At 42.2% G+C, this 26,566-nt stretch overlaps 1 protein-coding gene across 1 annotated transcript in view; it reads left to right on the forward strand.

The window, feature by feature from the left end:
* LNX1 (ligand of numb-protein X 1) overlaps nt 1-26,566 on the forward strand; it is an 86,696-nt gene that overhangs the window by 21,151 nt on the left and 38,979 nt on the right. Inside the window, exons 2-4 of the mRNA XM_077815635.1 lie at nt 12,031-12,272; nt 13,888-14,043; nt 25,265-25,467. Of these exons, the coding sequence (XP_077671761.1) occupies nt 12,031-12,272; nt 13,888-14,043; nt 25,265-25,467 (601 nt within the window). The remainder of the gene's footprint in view (nt 1-12,030; nt 12,273-13,887; nt 14,044-25,264; nt 25,468-26,566) is intronic.

The following is a 26,566-nucleotide window of genomic DNA, read 5'->3' on the forward strand; positions in this document are numbered from 1 at the left end:
CTACAGAACCTCCAGTGTAATGAGAAGTTTATTCAGTAGTGTGACTTAATCTACTTTTTATTCCAGTGTCAATACTCATTTACGTTGAAAGCCAGGAAACTACAGCTGTGTAGTAAGCCAGGAAATGTTCCGTTCCCCCCTACAAGGAGCCCCTGCTGGTTCAGGGTTTTGTGCAAGACAGTCTGATTCACTTATGTTTTAAACTGTTTTTTGCTCCTTGTTAAATGTCAGATCATGAAGTTAACAGGTCAGAAGAATTACTTATTAAAATAACAAAAATGTATTTTTAACATTCTGTGATGCTCCTTTCCACACCCACTGCTGTCAACACACGCACATGTGCAACGCATACATGGGCACCTGATTTATATCTTCTTTTTTACTACCATTTTAGCAGAGGCCAATTTCTGACCTTTGTTGGCATGAAGCAAATCCTCTTTCAGAATTTTTAGTCTCTACCAAGACATGCCCACAGTGGAAATCTGAATACTTAGGCTGACCTAAAAGAGGCCTTGGGGGATCTAAGGGTCATTAAGGTCAGAGGCAAGTGTCACTAAATCCAGACTTCTGGGCTACTATTTACACCTTTTTATTTGATGGAACACGGTGTTAAGACAGTGTTCATTGTTTGTCATAATATGCCTGGGGCTGCTGTCAAAAATCTCTAACTACTTCAGGCAACAGATTAGTAAAAATAAGATCCTGATTGGAAGCTCCCTGAAATTGAATGTGATGCTTTTAAACTGTTCTATATTTCAGATCTGGACATTTATATTCTTGTTTTATGTCAACAGTAGCTTAAAACCAGACATTTTGATCTCAACCAAGTTGGTGTGTTTAGTCTGTTACTTGATGGGTATTTTACTTAGCTATTGCCAAGGAAATTTTATGTAAAGTGTGTACAGAATTAATATTATAAGACACAAAATATTAATCCGCTGACACAAAAGATTGAAATAAAACTATTTACAAGTGCTCCATTTCCATCCTGCCCCACATCACAGACAATCTCCTCTCTCTCAAAACTAAACACCAATACTGGGGAAGCAAAAATATGTCACCACCCACTTACGTTCTTTAACGTGAGATGTGTGTTTTGTATCATTTAAAGGCTTCGATTTTATAATCAAAACACAGATAAGCCCACAACTCATAAAAAAAAACCTCCCCCTAATTTATTATGAGTTGTATTAGTACTGCCCTTGCCAATATTGTCTTCTCTCTGTTATGCAGTTTTCTTACTTACGAAGTATGGTAGGAGGGGAAGATCATGCTGAGATATGCTTGAGATTTCTGGGTAACTAATTATTCTTGTTTAAATATAATCAAATGATCAAAACACTGAACAACAAACATGAAAAATACATCAAGCAATTAACAGATTTGTGGCTGCGTTTTAACATCTAATTCAGGATGAACCCCTCCATGCAGTCTGAAGGACACAAAGTCACTGTAGCAGATTCTATTAGTTATGAGGCACATAATTGCAGTACTTCACAGAAATTTCACTCGGTCTTCACTTGTTTTTGCACCAAACAACTTGATTCGGCCACTATAAAAAAGTAGAGCCATTGTATAAAAGTTCTGATTTTGATTAGGCTCTTTTGCAAAGAGAACATGGACCCCTCAGTTAAAATCTGAAAGCATCAGAATTTTGAATGGTCTGCAGTTTCACTAACTGTGGTGCTCATTTGCTATTGAAAGGATTGTGTCTATCATTTTATTATTATAAGGCAAACCTGATAGGCAGGATTGCCTGCTTAATACCAGTGCTTGTTCTCTGGAGGCTCCTGGAAGGATTCAGAAACCAGAAGTGAAGTTGACAGCTATTAATGGGGAATATTTAAGCATATGGAACTGTCCAAATGCCAGGTTAACTCCTTGTGAAGATGTACACATAGCTAATCTACAGTACATATCTTTTATATCTAATCATTGACGGAGATGAGAATGTTCTAGCATTGTGGGACCACTGATGTTTAATGAGCAACATAGGCTTTCCATCATCTAATCTTTTGGGGTTAGATTTTATTTAATTACCTCTTTTCAGGTCTCCCTCTTTAAATGACATATTCGTCAGAAAAATCCTAGTTTTCATTTCATTTCTAAAACGTGTTTTGTAGAATATGGGTCAATCCTACAAGGCAATAAGTGAATCATATAAAGTTCCACCACCATTGGGATCCACAGAAGTTGAGGGTGCTCAGCACTTCTCTGAGTCAGGCCCATTAGCATATTTTTAGGATTGGTGGGATAAAACAGCTTAAAGCTTGAACATATGATTGCTGAGGGCCCTCAAATCCTGTTGACCATCCATAGGAGTTAAAGGCATCCCAAATCGCTGATGTTTATTCTGCACCCCAAAGGTTTGAGCCCTGAGTATCTTATTTTTCTCTTACTCTGAATATCCATCTGTCTGCCTACCTACACACATTATTCACATAGCTGGAGTAGCGTAACTTAGGTCGACTTACCCCAGCAATGAAGACAAGTCCAATGTTTCTATATCCTGTCGCAGCACAAAAGTATTGGTGTCCAGAAGAACTGAAGGAGATCATAAATCTGCAATTCATCTTGGCCACCAGTCAGTGTTCTAATCGCTTTTGTGACTTGCCCATGCTAATCAGGGATCCTACTTTCCTTTCCATTCCTCTTTTTCAGCCATAAATCAAGGCGCTGAGTATTAGTGAGAGCAAGAGAGAAAATTAGTACTGGCATGTAGCCATTTCATGGCTCTCTCTCTGTTTGGAGAGCCAAACACGGCCATATGAAAGAAAAGAAAGCTGAAACCATACAAATATGATTCTACTTAAGCAGTCGCCTCCATTCATGGTTAGAGAAACATATTTGCTTAATTCTGTTTTCTGTTATCTCAGCAGTGTCATCGTAAGTGAAACAGGGATGTTTGAAAGTGAAGAGATGCCACTGCAGATTTTATTGCAAGTCTGAGGTTTTTCTTCTTCTAGGGATAGTATGTGAATCTGAAGCAAGGTTGCTAGAGTCTTGCTGATTTATGCCTGCCACAGTTATTTAGGGTACAGAGTGGGTGTTCACACTTAAAGAGCTTTGGCTGTCTTTTAACTTCTTCTGGTAGAATTAGAAGAAGATGCACTTAGGACGGAAGAACCCAATGCACCGCTACAGACTAGGGACCGAATGGCTAGGCAGCAGTTCTGCAGAAAAGGACCTAGGGATGACAGTGGTTGAGAAGCTGGATATGAGTCAGCAGTGTGCCCTTGTTGCCAAGAAGGCCAATGGCATTTTGGGATGTATAAGTAAGGGCATAGCGAGCAGATCGAGGGACGTGATCGTCCCCCTCTATTCGACATTGGTGAGGCCTCATCTGGAGTACTGTGTCCAGTTTTGGGCCCCACACTACAAGAAGGATGTGGATAAATTGGAGAGAGTCCAGCGAAGGGCAACAAAAATGATTAGGGGTCTGGAACACGTGACTTATGAGGAGAGGCTGAGGGAACTGGGATTGTTTAGTCTGCAGAAGAGAAGAATGAGGGGGGATTTGATAGCTGCTTTCAACTACCTGAGAGGTGGTTCCAGAGAGGATGGTTCTAGACTATTCTCAGTGGTAGAAGAGGACAGGACAAGGAGTAATGGTCTCAAGTTGCAATGGGGGAGGTTTAGGTTGGATATTAGGAAAAACTTTTTCACTAAGAGGATGGTGAAACACTGGAATGCGTTACCTAGGGAGGTGGTAGAATCTCCTTCCTTAGAAGTTTTTAAGGTCAGGCTTGACAAAGCCCTGGCTGGGATGATTTAATTGGGGATTGGTCCTGCTTTGAGCAGGGGGTTGGACTAGATGACCTCCTGAGGTCCCTTCCAACCCTGATATTCTATGATTCTATGTCTTTCATCTTAGAACACAGTGCCAGTCAGCCACATCTTAAACCTTGCCATCCATGTGTACGTTAGAAGAAATTCTTCTCTGAAACAAACCAGTTGGCTGGACCCTGTTAACTGTCAGTCTTTAGCAGAATAAACATAAGCGATTGGGGATGGCCAGAGAAGGTGTGGTATAGGTTAAGTAAAAGAGAGTACTTTGGCACCGATTCAGCAATTTGGTCCATGTTGGTGGGCCTGTGGGCCTGTGCAGAGTCTCATTTTCTCCAGTGGGGCTTCATGCAAGTGTAAGGGTCTGCCCCTGCAAATCCATTTGCAGGATGGGGCCTAGGTGTGTAATTAACTGAACCTTGGTTGCATGGTAAAAATACTCCAATTTCTAGTTTGGTGTTAGTCTGGTCTGTCTTGTTGCTAGGTGATGTTGTTCCCTGCTGTGAGTCTCTTACATCATCAACTACCTGACATTGGTTTAAAACAATATTGTGACCTATGCACCACTGTGTTCACACCCAACACACTACTGCAATAATGTTGATATAAAATATGCCTTCTGAGGTATCATTTGAAAACTAATAGCATGCTGATTATTAATATCATTGTAAAATGCATGGGTTAATATTATGTATGAAGTTATAAATGTCCCCTGTAGGATGTTACTAGAACATGTTTAAGACCAAACAGCCTACCCTAGGTAAAGGTAATAAACAGGTCTGTTCTAGACAAAGGATTGTGGGTTTACCTCAATTTACATATTAGCAGTAAACAAAATTATCGAACTCAACTGGCCAGTGTGATCCTGAGCCTGAACTCGAGAGAGGCAGGAGACTAAATCGCCAGGAGGTGTTCCTGATTTGTAAGAAAGACAAAGACATCCCTTTGGGGATATAAGGAACACAGAGAGAGAGAGAGAGAGACTCCCTCGTTTTCTTACACCTTAGGAAAAAAGAAACCAAGCTATTTGATCTCGGTGATGGAAAGCTGGAAAGAATACTGGGGGTGAGAGAAACCATCTTGAACAAAGACTGTATCTTGATAGATTATGTTTAGTCTTTTTAGATGCTTGTTTTCACTTTAATTTGCTTGTTACCATGTCTACCTTTATCTCTTTTACTTAGTATCACTTAACTATGTCCATTTGTTAACAAACTTGTTTTATTTTTACTATAAACCAATCCAGGGCTGTGTTTGAAGGGGAGGGTGTGTTTATCCCAGTTAAGTTAATGAGCTGTAGCGTACTTACTCTTTAAAAGAGCAGTGAACTTAATATCTTCAGTGACTGTACAGTGATAGGTGCTGTGCATTGCAGAGAAACATCTCTAAGAAGCTCAAGGGCTGGAGCACACTCAGGGCCGGATTTCCAATTAGGTACAGTGGGCACATGCGTAAGGGCGCTGGTATTCTAGGGGCACCTATATGTTAAAAGTGGGTTAAAAGTTAAATGGTTAATACGTAAAGCTCCCCTGCGGGCGGCTGGGCTCCTGGCACGGCCTGTAGGGCTGGAGCAGGGTGAGGGTCCGAGTCAGCCCACCTCAGAGGGCTCTCTGAGCCGCAGCTGGGCAGAGCAGCTGCTGAAGGTGCTGGGAATGTCCCAGCCCTTCCTAATCTCATCTGTCCCATTGCCTCTGCCCCATGCCGGGGAGGGAAAGGAAAGGGCATGGCCGGTGCCCCATTCACTTGCACAGGCAGAGCCAGAGCGCGGCTGCCGTGTTGGGCTGTGGGAGGGGTGGAAGACACCCAGGGACCACTCTCCATGGGGAGAGGTACAGTCCCCTCCATTGTGCCTTGCCTGCGGCAGGTGGGCTGAGCCCTGAGCTGGGAGCACCGTGCATGGTGGAGGGTCTCATTCCTTCCTGGGGAGGCTGTGTTTATATTTCTTTTCGTTTCATTTTTTACAGAAAACACAAGGGTCAACTGTAGGCAGGGGGGACACTGAAGATGCTGTGCCTAGGGGCACGTAAGGTGTAAATCTGGCCCTGAGTCCACTGATTGTTTCCTGCTAGGCCAGGTTGGGGCAGTGATCTGACGCATAGTCTACTCTCCAATAAAGTTCACTCTAGCTGAGGCAGAAGGGTATTAGTGCATGAATGGTAACAGCAGCATGTTACAAATACCTTCTGTAGTAATAGTAAATACTTACATAGCATTCTCTGCTATTAAATCCTGAACCCGCTCAACATGTCCATGAGGTAGGAAGATAGTAATCAGAGATGGGCAAATAATTCAGAACAAACATTTTGTTTGTTTAATTGTGGAATGTTCACTGGGCAATTGCAACATTTTGAAATTGGTTATTCCAAATTCTCCACATATGTTTTATTTCCTGCACAAATAACTTGTGACTGGTTTGTTGTCGTGAGCAGAGCTGGTTGGGAATTTTTAATTGCAATGATTTTCTGACAAAAAAAGCCTTTTCTGCAAAACCAAAAATTTCCATAGGAAAACTTCCATTTTGGAAAAAAGAAAAGAAAAACAAAATCCATTGGGGATATTGACATGATGGGTCCCTGGCTTCTGCCTGGAATGGTCTTCTAAATTTCTGCTTGGCTGAAAACTAAATGAACAGAAGCTTTCCAGGAGAGCAGCCGAGGCTGAGCACTCTGATTTGCTGCTTCCCTGGCTCTCAGTCTGCCCCCTACTCCGGGGCCAGAGAGACAAGGGTGCACTCAGTACGTGACATTTTTTTTTTTTTGCAGGAAAGGATTTCCATTTTCCAGACATCTGTACTTGTGATGCAGACCTTTCAGGACGCAAAAGGGGGTCCCTCATGGTCCTGGTTCTCCATTCACCGTTCCCCCTAACTAAAGAAGGCAACGTCTGTCTGGGTGGTGGGAAGCAAGGACTTAGAGGACCTCCCTCAGGACCTTTAGGGCATAAGACAGGATAGCTGCACCCAGTTTCCAGAGCACATAGGGAAAAGGCCAGTTTGCTAGAAGGGGCTGCAGCAGTGAGGAAAGCTCTCCACTCCCTGAGGGGAGTTCTTACACCACATAGGTACTTTTTATTTTGCTGGTTTTGTTGTGAGCCCTGTTTTGGAATAAGCATCCCCCAAGATCTGAAGACCTTCAGGGGACACTTACTTTTTGCTGGCTCTTTAAAATACTTAACCAGGCCACTGTTCCAGAGGAGAGTTTTTCTTCTACCCCTTCTCCTTCTGTTTGAGAGAAAGCTCTGAAACTGGCCTCTGCCGCAGGTGTTAAGAGCCAAACTCTGAAATGTACACAAGTTGGTTAGATACTAAGACAAGTTGTCGTTTGTCGCTCAGCTCTCATGAGTATTTATAAGCTGAGGCAGCTCTCTACCCAAAAGGGAATTGATGTCAGAACCAGTGTCACGACAATGGGGATAAAACATGATTTAGTATTACAGGAACCATTTTTAATTCTCTCTCTTAAAAACACCACTGCTGTAATTAACAGTAAGTTGAATTAAAATACGGTTCTGAAATGAACACACCAAGTTCTATAACTTGTCTACCTGCCATCTACACTCTCCTACATGCCCAAAAATATCTTCATAAGCAATTTCATGAGCCTCTGTTCCATGTGTTACAGTTTTCCTGATGCATGCTCCACCAGCATCATGTACTGTATGTATTATGTATTATCCTCTATGTGTGCACCACATATTACTAAAGGCTTTGTGTCCCTAAGGGCTTATGCAGCTATTTCTGTGATTGCATCCTAGAGGGCATTTATATGAAAGTCATCAGTTAACCTTAGCCATGAGGAAGATATAATAGTAACAGTAAGTAGGGCAAGCTCATTAGGCAATGATTAAAAAGCAGAATTCATTACAGTGAATATGTTTGTGATGGCTGCAGTGATGGGGTAGAAATGACACTGGAGAAAAGTGACAGGCGTTGTTCCCTTAAACCTCCATGGTTTTGTGGTTAGTGCGTGATTCTGATTAAATATGGAATCAGTAGGAGCACAGAACCCTTCTTTCTTCAGGCAATCCTAGGAGTTTTGAAAGCAACTGTGTGTGTGTGGTCCCAGTCCTGTCATATAGGATAAATCACACACAGACAATGGGCTCTGAAATAAGTTTATTTAAATTTAAAAGAGTTGTTTTTTTATCTCGTACAATGCCACAGTTGAATTTTTCGCTCTAAATGTGTTAAGCTGTGTCTGTGTTACTGTGAAGTGGTTCAAGCTAGCTGGGTCTGGTTCTTCATTGTTCCGATATTCCATTGTTGAATACACCCATATTCAGGGGTATTTGTATCTGAAGTTCTGGTTCATCAACAGTGCTAGCCCAGATTTGAAGTAGTTGCTCTCAAGGAAGAGGTTTAAAAGGAAAAAGGAGAGGGAGAGATGTCTTCTGTGGACAGAGAGGTCCTGCTACGCTAACAGATTTCAGAGTAGCAGTCGTGTTAGTCTGTATCCGCGAAAAGAAAAGGAGGACTTGTGGCACCTTAGAGACTAACCAATTTATTTGAGCATAAGCTTTCGTGAGCTACAGCTCACTTCATCGGATACATTCAGTGGAAAATACAGTACGGAAATTTATATATACAGAGAACATGAAACAATGGGTGTTACCGTACACACTGTAAGGAGAGTGATCAGGTAAGGTGAGCTATTACCAGAGGAGAGCGGGGGAGGAAAAACCTTTTGTAGTGATAATCATTGTGCAGAACACAATGCCATCCCCAGCCTCAGAAACAACTCTGACATCATAATCAAAAAGGTTGACAAAGAAGGTGCTGTCGTCATCATGCATAGGTCGGAATATGAACAAGAGGCTGCTAGGCAGCTCTCCAACACCACTTTCTACAAGCCATTACCCACTGAGGATTACCAAAAGAAACTGCACCATTTGCTCAAGAAACTTCCTGAAAAAGCACAAGAACAAATCCACACAGACACACCCCTGGAACCCTGACCAGGGGTATACTATCTGCTACCCAAGATCCATAAACCTGGAAATCCTGGACGCCCCATCATCTCAGGCATTGGCACCCTGACAGCAGGATTGTCTGGCTATGTAGACTCCCTCCTCAGGCCCTACGCTACCAGCACTCCTAGCTGTCTTTGAGACAACACTGACTTCCTGAGGAAACTACAATCCATCGGTGATCTTCCTGAAAACACCATCCTGGCCACTATGGATGTAGAAGCCCTTTACGCTAACATTCCACACAAAGATGGACTACAAGCCATCAAGAACCCTATCCCCGATAATGTCATGGCTAACCTAGTGGCTGAACTTTGTGACTTTGTCCTTACCCATAACTATTTCACATTTGGGGACAATGTATACCTTCAAATCAGTGGCACTGCTATGGGTACCCGCATGGCCCCACAGTATGCCAACATTTTTATGGCTGACTTAGAACAACACTTCCTCAGTTCTCATCCCCTAATGCCCCTACTCTACTTGCGCTACACTGATGACATCTTCGTCATCTGGACCCATGGAAAAGAAGCCCTTGAGGAATTCCACCATGATTTCAACGATTTCCATCCCACCGTCAACCTCCGCCTGGACCAGTCCACACAAGAGATCCACTTCCTGGACACTACGGTGCTAATAAGCGATGGTCACATGAACACCACCCTATACCGGAAACCTACTGAGCGCTATGCCTACCTACATGCCTCCAGCTTTCATCCAGACCACACCACTCAATCCATTGTCTACAGCCAAGCTCTACGATACAACCGCATTTGCTCCAACCCCTCAGACAGAGACAAACAAGATCTCTATCAAGCATTCTTACAACTACAATACCCACCTGCTGAAGTGAAGAAACAGATTGACAGAGCCAGAAGAGTACCCAGAAGTTACGTACTACAGGACAGGCCCAACAAAGAAAATAACAGAACGCCACTAGCCATCACCTTCAGCCCCCAACTAAAACCTCTCCAACACATCATCAAGGATCTACAACCTATCCTGAAGGACGACCCATCACTCTCACAGATCTTGGGAGACAGGCCAGTCCTTGCTTAGACAGCCCCGCAACCTGAAGCAAATACCAGCAACCACACAACAGAACCACTAACCCAGGAACCTATCCTTGCAACAAAGCCCACTGCCAACTGTGTTCACATATCTATTCAGGGGACACCATCACAGGGCCTAATCACATCAGCCACGCTATCAGAGGCTCGTTCACCTGCACATCTACCAATGTGATATATGCCATCATGTGCCAGCAATGCCCCTCTGTGTGCAGTTCTGGTCTCCCATGTTTAAGAAGGATGAATTCAAACTGGAAAAGGTACAGAGAAGGGCTACTGGGATGGTCCGAGGAATGGAAAACTTGTCTTATGAAAGGAGACTCAAGGAGCTTGACTTGTTTAGCCTAACTAAACAAGGTTTAGAAGGAAGGTTGAGGGGAGATATGATTGCTCCCTATAAATATATCAGAGGGATAAATACCAGAGAGGGAGAGGAATTATTTAAGCTCAGTACCAATGTGGACACAAGAACAAATGGATGTAAACTGGCCACCAGGAAGTTTAGACTTGAAATTAGACGAAGGTTTCTAACCATCAGAGGAGTGAAGTTTTGGAATAGCCTTCCAAGGGAAGCAGTGGGGGCAAAAGATCTATTTGGCTTTAAGATTAAACTCGATGAGTTTATGGAGGAGACGGTATGATGGGATAACATGGTTTTGGTAATTAAATATTCATGGTAAATAGGCCTAATGCCCTGTGATGGGCTGTTAGATGGGGTGGGATCTGAGTTACCCAGGAAAGAATTTTCTGTAGTATCTTACCCATATGCTCAGGGTTTAGTTGATTGCCATATTTGGGGTCGGGAAGGAATTTTCCTCCAGGGCAGATTGGAAGAGGCCCTGGAGGTTTTTCAACTTCCTCTGTAGCATGGGGCACGGGTCACTTGCTGGAGGATTCTCTGCTCCTTGAAGTCTTTAAACCATGATTTGAGGACTTCAGTAGCTCAGACATAGGTGAGAGGTTTATTGCAGGAGTGGGTGGGTGAAATTCTGTGGCCTGCGTTATGCAGGAGGTCAGACTAGATTATCATAATGGTCCCTTCTGACCTTAGTATCTATGAATCTATGTACATTGGCCAAACTGGACAGTCTCTACGTAAAAGAATAAATGGACACAAATCAGACGTCAAGAATTATAACATTCAAAAACCAGTAAGAGAATACTTCAGTCTCTTTGGTCACTTGATTACAGATCTAAAAGTGGCAATTCTTCAACAAAAAAACTTCAAAAACAGACTCCAACGAAAGACTGCTGAATTGGAATTAATTTGCAGACTGGATACAATTAACTTAGGCTTGAATAAAGACTGGGAGTGGATGGGACATTACACAAAGTAAAACTATTTCCCCATGTTTATTACCCCCCCCCCCCCCGTTCCTCAGACGTTCTTGTCAACTGCTGGAAATGGCCCACCTTGATTATCACTACGAAAGGTTTTCCCTGTCCCCCCTAGCCCCCCGCTTTCCTGCTGGTAATAGCTCACCTTACCTGATCACTCTCGTTACAGTGTGTATGGTAACACCCATTGTTTCATGTTCTCTTTGTATATAAATCTCCCCACTGTATTTTCCACTGAATGCATCCGATGAAGTGAGCTGTAGCTCAGAAAAGCTTATGCTCAAATAAATTGGTTAGTCTCTAAGGTGCCACAAGTCCTCCTTTTCTTTTTACGCTAACAGAGTGACAGCTCCTCTGACAGAGAATATATGTCATGGTGAGGAGCTCACAAAGGTACTGTGTATGTGGCTTTTTCTTTCACAAACATAAGCTGAGACAAACACGCTTTCAAGCCTCACACTGGTCTCTTTCATTAATTGCACACAAAGGACAGATTATGGATTCCGGTCTTTGATTTGATCAATCACCTGCTATGCCTGTGTCTCGCGTTTGTGCCCAACAGAACTACAGCTACCAACAGGCTGTATCTAGCTAATTGTCTGTTGAAGTAGATTTCTCAATTAAAATAATAATTTTGCTAATTATTCAGTGGCATCTATTCAATTTCTTTTAATTCTGTGAAACCTCGACTGGGCTGGCATTTTCCCACATTCTTTGGTGTCTGTATTTCATAGATCAAGAAAAAGATTTAATTGCAATCATTACTCTAGGTACTGTTAATCATTCGTCAATGTCAGACACTCGTCGTAAGCAGGTAATATTTTAAATGCAACTTTTACTAACATATCCTTTCCCTTTGCCTTTGCCTTAGATGTAAAGGAGCATCCCATTATGGCCTTACCAAGGAACGAAAGAGACGTTCACAAGATGACTCTCCAGACTGTAGTGCCACTTTAACCGTAGCGGCTCTTGGCCCAGAGCTCTCCGCAGCTGCAGCGATAGCCTTAATGACGGATGAGCCAGGTCTAGTTAATCCAGCCTTCAGCCCTGCCTCAGAAGACAACCAGTCAGGGAGCAGGTCTGGGGACCCCAGTAGAAGCAACCAAAACAGAAGTAAGAACTAACTAGGATAGTCTCTGAGGCCTCTCTCTGAAATTTACTTTGCCGAAAGCTTTAAAAATGTCAGAGAGCAGAGAAACCTGTTTGTTTTCTGTAATAACCCTTTTGTATTTGTCTTTTTAAGGCACGCTCCCAATAAACCAATATTGCTGAATGCATTTTTCACCTTAAATATATCTTGAAATGAACCAATGTTTTGTGGGTATAAAATGTTCCCAGGGAAATGAACCCATGACCTTGGGGGAGTGTTTGCCAACATTCCAAGATGATGAAGCTCAGAGGAGCTGGCAGTGCTAAAACGAACCACAGTAATGAACTAACCACACCAATAAATCTTTCCCTATTTCTTCCTCCACTACCCTGCCCTGCCAAACCCCAGTGAGTGTAGCATATTGGAAAAATGCAGTATGGCCGAAAGTAACCATCAAGAAGTATAGCCAGTGAAAAGAAGAGTAGAATACAGGTAGAACTAGTATTTGTGGGAGCATGGGAGCCAAAAGGCGTTTGTCTTGGGAGAACGGACGCAAGGCTACAAAGGTAAAATTTAAACTGAGTTGAATTAGGAATCCAAAACCAACGCTTTGGTCTTGGGAACATGGAGTGGGCGGGCAGACAGAAAGGTGGGGAGAGAGCACCAGAATCAAAGACCTTCATCATTGAATTGAACCCTGCTGTTTTGGGTGGGCTGGGGGGGGCGGAGGGGAGTTAAATCTGATTGGGGGAGTTTTGTACCACTAGATGGTGATGCACAGTACGCATATCGTACTGAAAGATACAGAGTAAGAAGTGCCATGCATACCTATGGCTCTGTAGAAATCAGGAGAGTCTGTATTTCAGTTATTATATGTTTGTACTGTCTTGCAAGTCCCTTTTGCTCTTTTTTCCTCTCCTCCTCATCATCATTATTTTTGCCCAATTTTAAAAACCTTTTTAAAAAGTTCTTTTGCCTGCTTTAGAATTAGGACCCTTTTTGGTTTCTCTCCTCCCTAATTATTATTGCTAATCAGGAGGATGGAATGCCGTATGGCTAGCATTCCTGACACTTCTAATTTTAGCCATTAAAATATTAGGCACTGTTGAGGTGGGGGGCTGGAGGGGCCACCATGATGGCTTTGCAGCAGTGCCATGTGCTGCTTCTATAGCAGACCTAGCAAGAGCCTCCAGTTTCTCTCCTGCAGGCTGGTGGAACATACTCAGCTCATTTGTTGTGGCACTAGCCCTTCACCTTACAGGCATTTTCCACTAGCCAATCCTTGGTATGGCTTTGGCTTTGAATAGTGCTGTTCACAGGCCACTAGCCCTGGAAATCAATGTTGCGTTTATGGATGGCTAAACAGATGAAGTTAAAGATTCTGGGGTGCAGGATAGCAATCCTTCAAATTAAGGTTAATGAATTCTCAGGCCCGAAACTCCATTTGGGGCCAGATACAACATAAGGGAAGCCATATGCAGCGAGGAGGGGAGGGAGAAGCTACAGCAGCCCTGGTGTCACTGCCACCACTGCCTCTGCCTCCCCTGCGCATAGCTGGGGTTACAGAAATGACGTGGTTCTGTGGGTTGTACAACCCAAAGCTGCTGCGTTCTATTTATTTTTCTCTGTCTGTTGCAGGTCGGCCCTTCGAACGTTCCACTATAAGAACCAGGTCTTTTAAAAAAATAAATCGAGCTTTGAGTGTTCTTCGAAGGACGAAAAATGGCAGTGCTGTATCCAACCAGGCTGACCGGGAAAGGGAGCATGTTGAAAACTGTCTTGCCACAGAGGAAGGTAATGCTTTGTTCAGCCTGTGTATTTTTCTATATACCATGACTGGCTGGGAACCCCACTCACATGACGATTTAACACCCAGGTCTTGCAGTTCTTCTGTTATTATTTATGTATTGTGTGACCGTAGTGCCTAGGAGCCCTAGTCATGGATTAGTTTGTGTTTTTAAAACACTTCATTGTTTTATTTCTTTTTAAATGTACCAGCCAAACAAGGAGAGGGAGAACTTAGAGATATGTGGAATCTGACTGGGCTATTCTGGCAACAGAACACATGCTACAGAGACATGGATGGCCTACAGACAAGGGTGGGCTAGTGTTTAAAACATGGGATTGGAAGTCAGGACACCTGAATTCTGTTGTTCGCTCTGCCCCGATTCACTCTTTGATTCTGGACAAGCCACTTATCCAGTGTGTGTCTAAGTTTCCTCTTCTATAAAATTTGGATAATACCTACTATACATCTCAGAGGGGGTTGTAAGGCTTCATTGATGTTTTTAAGTGTTTGGAAGTCTGTAAGTGGAAGGTATTATACAAATGTGAAATATCACCATCAGTGTTCCAGCACTTATGTTTGATATTTTGTGGCAGATGTGTGCTAACATGGCCAGATAGGTGACACTGCAAGAGCATTGTGCTCTGTCAAAGGGAAATAGAGACAAGTTACGATATGTTATCTGTCAGTGACAGGGAGGGGTGAAAAATAATACTTAGCACTTGATATGTTCACAGCACTACCATATGCCAACACGGCAGCCATCAGGATAGAGGAGAAGTGACAATATCTTTGGCGTAGTTGTTGCCTAAATCAAGCTCATTATTTCTCTGCTCTAAACTTTAACGATGGGAGCATGACATAGAATCTCTTATCCCCAAATCAGATATCCATTTGCATCTTGCTTAGGTCAGTGTTGCATGGACGTTACTATAACTGTATGAACTCAAATTAAAAAAATGTATGTAGTTGTGTGATCACAGTTCTGGGAATCAGATTTCAGAGTAACAGCCGTGTTAGTCTGTATTCGCAAAAAGAAAAGGAGTACTTGTGGCACCTTAGAGACTAACCAATTTATTTGAGCATGAGCTTTCGTGAGCTACAGCTCACTTCATCGGATGCATACCGTGGAAACTGCAGAACACATTATATACACACAGAGATCTGTCTTTAAATGCCCTATTACATCTTGGAAACAAGCATGTAAACAAATAACTTGCAATAATTCAAATACACCCTTAATATGAATCTGTGATTTTGATACTTGACAGTTCATTACAACAGGTGCTTTGTATAGCAGAGACTCAAAGGTTCTTGCTCATCTCTCGCCTCTTGCTGGAGGAGAAACTGCATACAGTTCTTTCTGAAACAATTATAATCATCTTGACAGGTAGCAGAACACTCCAATTCTGTGTGGGTGCAGGGGCTCCCTCAGTTGTTCTCCATAGTCTAAGGTCTGACTTTTGTTAATTGTGCTGTCACTGGGTCACATTCTGGAGATGGCTGGAGTCTGATAGCCAAACAGGTCATAGCTCTCCAGGCTGGATTTTCAGCCTGCTGCAGATTTATCCTGCTTTGCTGAGTCTCTTATCCCTTTTGGAGAGATTTTACCTCTTGGAGAGTGTGGTGCTGCATTGGAGTGGATACCTTTCTCTTAGAGGCCCATTGGCTTCCAGGCATTGCCTGTACCCTTCCAGGATCATCCTGACTGGTAAATATTGGGATGAATTGAATCCTGGCAGGATTCAAGATCTGGCTGGTTTTACCAACATTATATTTTGTACCTCATGCTTTCACAGAAGTCAGCAGCAGTTTGGATGGTTTAGCTGCCATTATTTTAGGGTTTTTTCTGTAGCTGTCAACTTTAATGCAATTTATTTCTAGACATATGTCCTGTGCCACTCAATGTTTAGTCAAAATGGGATTCAAAAGCCAGATATTCTCCTGTGCTGAGCAGGTCTCAGTGCAGAAGAGACTGGGGCCATCAGGGAGCCAATTATGGCTCCTTGAATCTCGAGATGCCCCAGCCCTGGCCTCAACCCAAGTTAGAATAGTTTAAGTGCTCCTGTAATTTATGACAGCTTACTCTGGTTCCCAAGGGACCATATACCAGTTGTGAATTGATGTAGCAGAGCTGCCTTCTGCCCTGCCCTCTCCCCTTTCCTTTCTGCCTCTGATATGCCCTCTGTCTCCCGTCACACGCTCCTTCTGCTAGGGTGGTTGGGAAGTTTGGCACAGGTGCCAGAGCTGGCTCTGCTTGCTTTACATTATCACCTACATCTCCCCTGTGGTAGGATTCTCATCCGGTCAGCTGTGGCCAAATTACCCAACTTTCCCAGAGAGAGAGAGAGTCTGACTCTCCCTTCGTTTCCACGAGTGTAACTCCATTAACATCAGCAGAGAGACCCCTGATTTATGCCAGTGTGAGTGCCGAATCAGGCCCAAGGTGTTCATGGTTTTTATGCCCAGGCCATCTGAATAGCAAATATCCGGTTGCAGTAAACGTTTTTGATAATGCCATATTACTAATTAAAGGTGAACCTTTCTGTGAGGAGCTGCCATCTGTTTGGCAAAAGCCCAACCGAGGTTGAGTTATTAACGTCCGTTATGGTTGATCTGCTGGTCTGTCAGAACTCCCTCCCTTTGCTGGGTTTAGGGGTCTCTGACTATTTTGTGTTTGTCTGTACCTCAGGCACAAGATCTCCATGGATAAGGGGCAGGTAAGATCTTCCTTTGTGATGCTTGCACTTCCTGCAGCTGCACAGCATGAACAGCATTTAGAATAACCTCATGGCCATAGCCCATGTTGTCTTGTATAGTCTCCCTTATATGATGGGTCTGATATCATCACTGTGGCCCTGCTCTGATAATGTGAAACCGGTAGGCTAGCTGCTGTGTGCCTGAGATGATGATTAAGGCTATGATTTTAGTCTGCAGAAGAGAAGATTAGTCTGCGGAAGAGAAGAAGGTGGGGGGATTTGATAGCTGCTTTCAACTAGCTGAAAGGGGGTACCAAAGAGGATGGATCTAGACTGTTCTCAGTGGTAGCAGATGACAGAACGAGGAGTAATGGTCTCAAGTTGCAGTGGGGGAGGTTTAGGTTGGATATTAGGAAAAACGTTTTCACTAGGAGGGTGGTGAAGCACTGGAATGCGTTACCTAGGGAGGTGGTGGAATCTCCTTCCTTAGAAGTTTTTAAGGTCAGGCTTGACAAAGCCCTGGCTGGGATGATTTAGTTGGGGATCGGTCCTGCTTTGAGCAGGGGGTTGGACGAGATGACCTGAGGTCCCTTCCAACCCTGATATTCTGTGATTCTATGATTTTGTCACAGAGGTCACGGAAGTGACTTCCAAAGGCCTCCATGACTCCAGCCCTGCTGTGAGGTATCACCTCCACCTGAGGCAGTGGTCTCCCAAGCTCCCAGCCCTCATGGGCAGCAGGGGTACCCCGCAGCTCCCCAGCTGCCACAGGCAGGGGGGGTACCCCGCAGCTCCCCACCCATCACAGCGGGGCAGGGGGACCCCCGCAGCTCCCCAGCCGTGGCAGCAGGGAGACCACAGGTCCTCAGCCACGGGGGTAGGGGAACTGCTGGCCACAGGGACAGGGGGTCTCCCGGTGGCAGGGGGTCCCCGGAGCCCGCAGCAGCCGTGCGGGGAGTCATGGGGACCCTGGAGCTCTGAGTCTCCATGGGTGGTGAGGGCCCCAGAGCTCCTAGCCACCCACAGCTGCCTAGTCCCTTCCCATTTTATCATGGATATTTTTAGTAAAAGTCAGGGATAGGTCACGGCTTCTGTGAATTTTTCTTTATTGCCCATGAACTATCCATTACTTTTACTAAAATATCTATGGCAAAATCTTAGCCTTAGTGATGATCTATACTCCTCTTCATCATGCTTTTCATTAAGGTGGAAAGATCCACAGTGAAACAGTCTTGACTCTGTTTAGCTTGCCTTCACACAGTTCTTTCTCTCACCATGGACACTGATGCATTGGATAAATATTAAACAATGCTGATTGTCTCTTTAATCTGATTATATTATAGCATCCTAGAGGCTCTCTTAGGAGTTTAATGATCAATTATAAATGGATCTGGTAGTGCCACCTACAGCTAAGATTGCCTGACCCTTTCCATGGTAAGCCCCTGTTTTCAGTTGCTGATAACTTTGTCAAACCCTAACCATTTAGGCTAAAAATTTTTAGACTTGCTCTCTGCCTGAGCCTGAATTTTTCTGAAAGTTTCAGCAAAAATTGTTCATTGTTCAAAATAAAGGAAATGCTAAAAAGCAAAGCATAAATACTGAGAAGTAAACTGGATTTTTAAAATTCTTTCATTTTTAAGAATTTAAGATATTTTCTCTGGCAATATGGGCAAGGAAATGTTTGTTTACAATATGGTATCCAAGGTAATAGTGTTTAAATGAGAATGGTCTAACTGGTAGCATGTAGGGTTTGAAATAATTCCTACAGCTTTTAAAGAAGCCTCTCCAACTGTGTTGCATTTAAGATGTAATTTCTTATGACTATGTCTGTCACTGTGAGTTACCTCAACAGTCGACTTAAATGATCAAGTACCATGAGCAAGTCAGTACAACTATGGTGTACTCCACATATGTCAATATACTCCTCGTTTGGCACCAATCTGTCTATGTTCATTTCTGTCCAACAGAGACATATATACTCCTCATTCAAACCAGTCTACAGTGTTAATTTTAAACCACCTAGGGCTAACACTAACTGTGGGAACGGGCATTTGGGTCTCCCCCTGTAACAGGTACTCACGCTGATGGTTTTCAGTAACATTCATTGGTTATTTTAGGAAGCTGTAAAATAAATGGAGATTGTGATTGCTGAATGACATTTCCCGCTATTTTAGTAATGTGGTAGCCCCTAGGAGCTAGGACTCCATTGTGATAGGAGCTATACAAACATACAGCAAACGCATCCAGACAGCAGGTGTATCTTGGAGTAAGAGTGTGTGGTCTCTTTGTTGGCCTCTTTAGAGGTCTTATGAGGCTATCCCAGTGAGGGAAAAAAAAGTTAAGGGAAACTGCAGTGTTCTATGAAAAGCATATGAATAAAAGGAAGGTGAGTGAATAGTGAGCGGTCAAGCAAGAAGCTACCATCTTGACAATCTCAAGAGGCAAAGTTAGGCCTAAAAGGGATTCAGGATTCATTGGAAACCACTGAAACTCCAACAACTTCCAAGCTGATTATACGTAAATATTAAATTGGTTAATTTAAACTAATTGTTAAATTAACTGAAACATTTTTTTAAATGGGCTTTACCTTAAAATAACTTAAAAAAGCTGATTATCTGAATTTTTCTCATTGTCATATGTCTCACGAGGCTTGGCTGCCTCTTAGGGACTGCAGTGTTGCAGGTGGCCCCCTGCAGTGAGACATACATCTTACCCTTTTCTTCTCAGTTGCAGAGGGCAGTAGAGCTGATGTGGACATTGCCAGGATGTCTGCCTCCTTGTACCCTTTATCCTTTTTAGGGGATCAATACAAGTGAGTTGCTGGCAAGGCTGTGGGCAGGCTGGGATACGTGTGGTATAGGGGTTGTGGATCCTGTGCTTACAGAGATCCACCAGCCTCTACCCCTCACCCTGTAAAGAGCTATTGCAGACTCAGGGCTGCAAAAATGGATGCTGAGAAGCTTGTAGAGGTAGATTTCTTCCTTCCCACTCCTGTAACACTCCCTGTACTAAGCCTGGCTAATTGGCTTTGGTGCAAGAGGCAGGAATTGATCCTGAGCAAGATGAGAGTCCTATTCACTGAATGGAGATACTGAAAAGATGAGAAAAAGTTATGATTTTAGGGAACTAGAATCCCCTTTTCAGCATCATGCCTGTGAGACTTGTATAAAGAAAGGGAAATGGTTTATACAGACCGAAGAAAGAAACCAAAAAATCAAGTTTATTCTAGATGTGGCCCAAACCCAGAATGTGGAGTCTAACCCGCTTTCAGTGATTTTCAAATTAAAATCCACCACAGCAGATTGGAATTTCTGGTTCTGTTTTTGTCAAAATCTCACAAAACAGCTGGTGGAGATCTCATAAGGATGGATCTTAAGCACTCTGATTCCATGGTGATGCACAAGGCATAAATACCTAGAAAAAAGAGTAATCCTGCAGGATTTCCACCGTTTGAGATAAATTCCTGTTTTAACCTGCCTGTATAAGATCCTAAACAATCACATCATCAGTCCTACCAAACCTTCTTTGAGAAGATTGAGATACCACTGGAGAAACCACAGAAGCAATAAGATGTTAAAAAAGGAAAAATCTCGAAGTATAGGCTACTTCACTGGAGAATTAAAAATAGATAGATAGATCATTCCTGTCTCCAAAGTGACTGAAAATCATTAGGAAAATCAAACATGAAAGCAGGTTGGAAAGGACAATATGTAAGGCTCAGATAACTCTAATGTAACACAGAAACCAAACTGGGTCAAACTTGTGTGTGAGAATTATAGATCTGCATATTTGCTAACAATTGGTTATAACATTGGCTATATTGCTTAAATTCTGGAAACGAGGATAAAGGAAACGATAGTCTGCACTTTGCATAGCCTTATTTAGGTGAGTAGTCCTTAGTCATGCAAATAAACGCATGTGAGCTACTTATGTGAATCAGGCCTACTAGCATGAATGTAGATTTGCAGCATGGGGTGCAAATTGTGTTAATAATTCAGTCTAATCAAGATGGGTTAAAACCTAATAGCAGACATTATCCAGCACTCATCACACCTGATGAAATTAGGGAAGTTAAGGAACAGGATATTTCCTGTTAAGGAGGTTAAGGAGCAGGATATTTCACTAGCAGCATTATCAGTTGATGCATAATAAGCATATGAGTTTGCTAAATTTGAGCATTGAATTTATGCTTACATTAAGGAACATAAATTTGGGGGACATAAAGTCTCATATAAAAATCCTGTACCTAAAGTATTAATGAACACTCAGAGTCTTACATCTTTTTCAGTGAACAGAGGTACTGTCTTAAACAGGAATGGCCATTCTCTCCTATCTTATTTAAAACTGTAATGTCAATAATATTACATGCTGCTATCAAAGAAGTATAGCTTGAGGAAGAAGTACATTGGATATTTCTGAACACAGATGACCTTTTATTATTATTGACAGATTCAGAGTGTTCCATACCACTCCCGATGAGAAATATACAAGAGTATGGAGAAAAATCTGCAAGCAGAGTCACCAAAAACAAGACAGAAAGTTTACTTCTTTCTAGATTCTGCTGTTCAACGATATGTAAAGACTGGAAGTGTAAATGGGGAAAGAAAGGTATGAAATACTTAAGGGTTTTCCTGCTCTGGAAAACCTGCTGAAAGAGGATGGGGGATAACTAATTAAGAATACAGTGAAGATTGGAATAAATGGGGGGCACACAGATTAAGGCTCTGACCCTGCCACTAGCTGTGTGTGACACATGACTTGCACCTATGCAGAGTCTTGTTGAGGTCAGTGGGGCTCTGTTCAGGCACAGGCATCCACCCATATGCAAGCAGTAGCTGGATCTAGGGCCTAACTCTTTTGGGTGAAATAAATATATTAGTAAATTAAAAGGCCATTCCGGGTTTTTTTCTTGTATATTACTATTTTAAAAGGGTAAAGTACATTTTAATCAACCATTTTCATAATTCATATTGACAATGAAATGAAAGTGGATAATAGATTTGTTCTGCTTAAAAGGGGGCCTAATCTGGTTAGCAGCTAGTTTTTAATCTGGTACAGTTTAGACAAACATACGGCTGAAAACCAGGCTCAAAGTAGAAATGGATATTGTGAATACAGACCATACACGAGAGCATTAAAGAAACCATCAGAAAAAATAAAGAGATTAATCCAGTTATTTCACCTGGGTTATGGGCAGACGTGTCTACTTTTTATAAAGAACATTCTGTATTTTACAGGATGTTCTTTACAGACATCAAATGTACACAATTGAGTATAAGAGGAAAACCTGTATAATGAGCGACTGGCAAGAAAAGAGAAAATTCTTGGAGAGATTTCTTTATAGATTACACATTTGATTAGAGTAAAAGCAAATTATATATTAAAATTCCTCTTGGCATATCTGCAACTAAGATGCGGTAATAGTTTGTAGTGAAATACAGGAACATGCCACTGCAAGACCCAGTAGGTTACAAACTAGTTAAAAGCATCATCTGTACATGAAGCAAAGAACCAAAACTATATAACAATTGTTTCTGTACTCTACTTTTATGCTAGTACAACTCATCTGAAATCTACAGCAAGACTGGTGTAAAACTGGAATAACATAGTAGTGTATCAGGCCCACATTGTTTAACTGATCAAGAGACTAATCAGTATAATTCACTAGAAAAGGTTCTGAGAATAAGATGTAGAGACAGAGTCTGATAAAATCAATGGTACAGTTTGTTAGAAGCTGTAACAAGTCGCCATGGAATGTGAAATTCAAGCAGTTTTTTGATCAGTTGCATTGATCACACTACAAGAATTCCATTGGCACCTAGCTAATACAGTGATGGGGGCATGAAAAATGCCTAGGACAGACCAACAAGATGGTTTATAGGTGATGAGGTACAATGAAAAATACTGGGGTTCTGATTCTCATTTACACAATAGCCCCTTTACACCTTTCTGTCAGCTATACACCCGCTTAGCTGAAATGAGAATCAGGCCCTGAAAGTGTGGATCCTTTATTTAAAAAAAAAACATTTGGGGCCAAATTCAGTGGTGACTTAAAGTGGTTGGATAAGTTACAAACTGGATAAAACCTGGTCCAAAAAAATAGGTGTACATGATTTCCACCTATCTGGCATTCAGTGTGCGTGCAAAACAGAAAGGGGCTGGTATTGTAGCAGAAACAACTAATAGGAGGGTGTAAGAGAAACAGGCACTCAGATACTGCAGTGATGAGGCTGTATAATTACCTAGATCAGTAATAAACTGTATCTACTGTATGTAAACGACAAAGACCAAGTCTGTGCTGCTGGTAGGTGCTCTTTACAGGCATGATGGAAGAGAGTTTCCTGTCCTGAAGAGTTTACAGTCAAAGGAATGGTAAGGGATGCAACACAATGATCCTGTTCTTTTTCAGCTTCTCTCTCTCTGTCTATTTGCTCTTTGATAAACTTAGACTAGGAAATACTGTGCTCTCTGATACTGTTCTGCTGTAACTCTAGTTAAGTGTTAGCTTTTTAATGGCAACCTCTGCTCTTTGATTTTAAAAATAGGTAATTACAGTTCTTTGAAAGGAATGATGATACATTATTTCTCTACCAGTGGGTTATTCATGTGAGCTCACTCTTACAATCAAAAGATCCATTGTGCCAAAAATTCAAAATGCCTTCTCTCATGTGTGGGGCCTTTACCTCTGTAATAGATGGTTTGGGACAGATGAATACATTAAAAAATACTAAGGCATGTGTAAAATAATATTGAACCAAATACTTCCTTAGTGTAACGTCATTGATTTTATTTGGATTTATACAGGAATGAATTTGAACCAAAAGTTTTAATACTCCTAAAAGAGAAGAAAATAATAGCAATGTTGTACAGACAAATGTGCTACTTGGGAAAGGAACATACTTCTAAAGTAAATTATAGTTTAAAAGATAATAAATCTATACTCGGATCCTCAAGTACAGCAGAGCTTCACACAATACAGCTGAGCAGACATCATGGTTTTGTGCTACCAGGCGAGGGCTTCTTAAGTCAGGTGAAAAATATTCCAGCATTGAGAGGAAATAACGTCATTGTTCCCTTCAAATAAATTTCCTTTTACTAAAATCCAAGCTAGTTTGTCTCTGTATGGTATAGTCCTGCTGCAGAAAGGTACTAAAGCAAAGCCAGACTTTAAGAACGTGAGCAATCCCATGATTTCAGTGGGGCTATATATATTCTTAAAGTTAGGCACATTCTTAAATTCCTGGCTGAATTGGGGTCTGTATTGGGAATAATGCCATATTACTTTTCTATAGATGGGAGATAACACCATGTAGTAATAACCAGGACACCCAACTGCCTAGCTATATTTGTCTGAAACTAAGGGTCTGTAGTAAAGTTTCACCAGGCCGTAGACGACACTGGGGAGATAACACATCCCCTATTGATGACTGCAGATGTATCGTCCCTTTCCACTAAATTGGCTCCATGCTGAGACACATTTAAGTCTGCATTTCCCAATTAGAATTTAAACTAAACCCTTATGCATTGTATATGACTGATTTATCCACAATGAGTCATTTTTTCTCATGTAGCTGGGCCCATGAGTTTGGAAAGCCCTTGAAGTTTGGAGGGAGCCTTGTCTACCTCAGATCCTTAGGGATCTCTGACTGCTCTCTGTCCAAGTGCATGCTGCTTTAATATGGACATTTTGCATACTTAAATTAGAAGAAGCAAGGGATTCCTATTCCAATGAGTTTGCTTGAGCTCCATACAGTGAAGTAGGAAGGGTCCTACAGTGAAAATGTCACTTCTCTTTGGGTAGCCCAGAAAATTTTCTCCTCCCTTTAATTTGGATATTAGGAAACTTTCTAGATGTGAAGATGTGAGGAAATATTTGCTCAGGTTTTGTGAGCCAAATGTCCCTTGGAACTTTCTGTTCTGGTGCTGAAACCCTGGGCTACTAAATCAATAGTAGACAATGTTTAAGTTGGTCCTGGACAGACAGACAGACACACACACGCACAAAAAAAATTCTGTGACAACTCAGGTATGAGTTCTGGGCTAGTAGGTCAGGCTGCGGCCCCTGCAGGCTCTTGGTGTGTCTGGTACTTACACACATCCCTCTGAGACGCTCCTGGGGCCAGGAAAGAACTGTCTGAGAAGGGAGGGTATTGGAGAGGTAAAGTATCTATTTAGTTCTCCTAGGATATTAGAACAAATCACTGCACATTTCCTTTAAATACATTTCACCAGCCTCGATCACACTGAATGTCCCAGCAGCGTTCTGTAGAATCATACTTATGAGTGGGGAAGGTGCAGCCCATCGAAGTAGAAGATGCAGAGAAGAACTGATTGCAGAAAAAATTAAACCTTGAATTTACTAATTACAACAATCCCTGAAAACAGCATGGCATCCTCTCCTCCCCTTTAACATAAACCATATCGACTGCTAAAACCTAGTTGGATCTGCTGCAGAGACCTGAAATTATGGGGTTTTTTTAATAAAGCAAAATTATTATTTCAGATAAATACCTTTTTATGTGCATTTCAGTCTTCCCCAGATTATATCACCTGATTCCAGATGGAGAAATTACCAGTATTAAGATCAATCGTGGTGATCCCAAAGAAAGTCTTGCCATTAGAGTTGTGGGAGGCAGTGAGACGCCTTTGGTTCACATAATTATACAACATATCTATCGAGATGGCGCGATTGCCAGAGATGGAAGATTACTGCCGGGAGACATGATACTAAAGGTACGGTATTGTGGAAATGCCAGGTGAAGGGTTAACATTTTAACAAAGAACAAGTCAATGTAAATACATGCTGCAATAGGGTTGTAAGACAGGGAGGTAAGACTTACTTGTTTGCATATACAGAAGTATAATACATGACAAGATGTGTCATTAAACTACAGACTCTGGTGCTTGATATGGTTCCTCTGTCATATAGACATGTATTTGAGTGCTATCCTGAGTAGGCATGCTTTCCCGAATTGGGGCCTCAGTGAATAAGGATGGGTGAACTGCATTGCACAAATAAGAACTGACCCTAACTTTTGCTCAAAACTTCAACCAAACCTTTTTTTGAAGATTACTGATTGGTTTTCTCATTTTCCCTTGAGTTTCAGGCCCCTCTGTTTCCTGGCCTTAGGCAGAAGGACCAAAATGCAGTAAGAGAGAGTACTCCTGTGCCATTTCTGACCCAGCCAGAATCAGGAAGTACAGTTCAGTCTGTTTTAGTGACATTTTGAGATCCACTTCTGGATGAAAGGGGCCTAATTCTCCATTGTCCTGTTCCTTGTTTACTGACTTACACTAGCACAAAGGGTGTTTGAAATGCCTCCATTCTGGCTTGACTGTATTTTACACCCCCTTTGCACTAATGACTACACAAGCTGCAGGGTTAGGAGAATGAGGGCCAAGATGTTCCTATACGCTTCTGATAAACAGAATGACCCTTAACCAAATAGAAGCTCCAGACCTTTAAGTTCACCCGTCACTGTCCGGCGTCTGGTTTAACCATACCATTAGAAATGCACGGGTGTTTTTCTAAACTGGCAGGGGGGAGGGAAGGTTTAGGAAAGTTTGTATATTTGAATAAAAGAAATGTTAATTGTTTTAATCTTTAATTCAGTTTAAGGGCATTGCAAAGACTGTTCTAATATTAGGGCTTGTGGTTTTGTGTTTTTAAAGGAAGTGTTGTTAATACATTGAGAGCTAAATTCTCAGTTGATGCAACTTTAATAGAGTTCTACCAGCAGAGAATTTGGCCCTGAAACTCCTACAGGCCTAGTCCAGTAGGTGGGGTGGTGTTTAGAAGTTGCTTGTAATTATTAGAATTGGGAGCACTGCA

Source organism: Eretmochelys imbricata, chromosome 4 (assembly GCF_965152235.1).
Source record: "Eretmochelys imbricata isolate rEreImb1 chromosome 4, rEreImb1.hap1, whole genome shotgun sequence".
NCBI lineage: Eukaryota > Metazoa > Chordata > Testudines > Cheloniidae > Eretmochelys > Eretmochelys imbricata.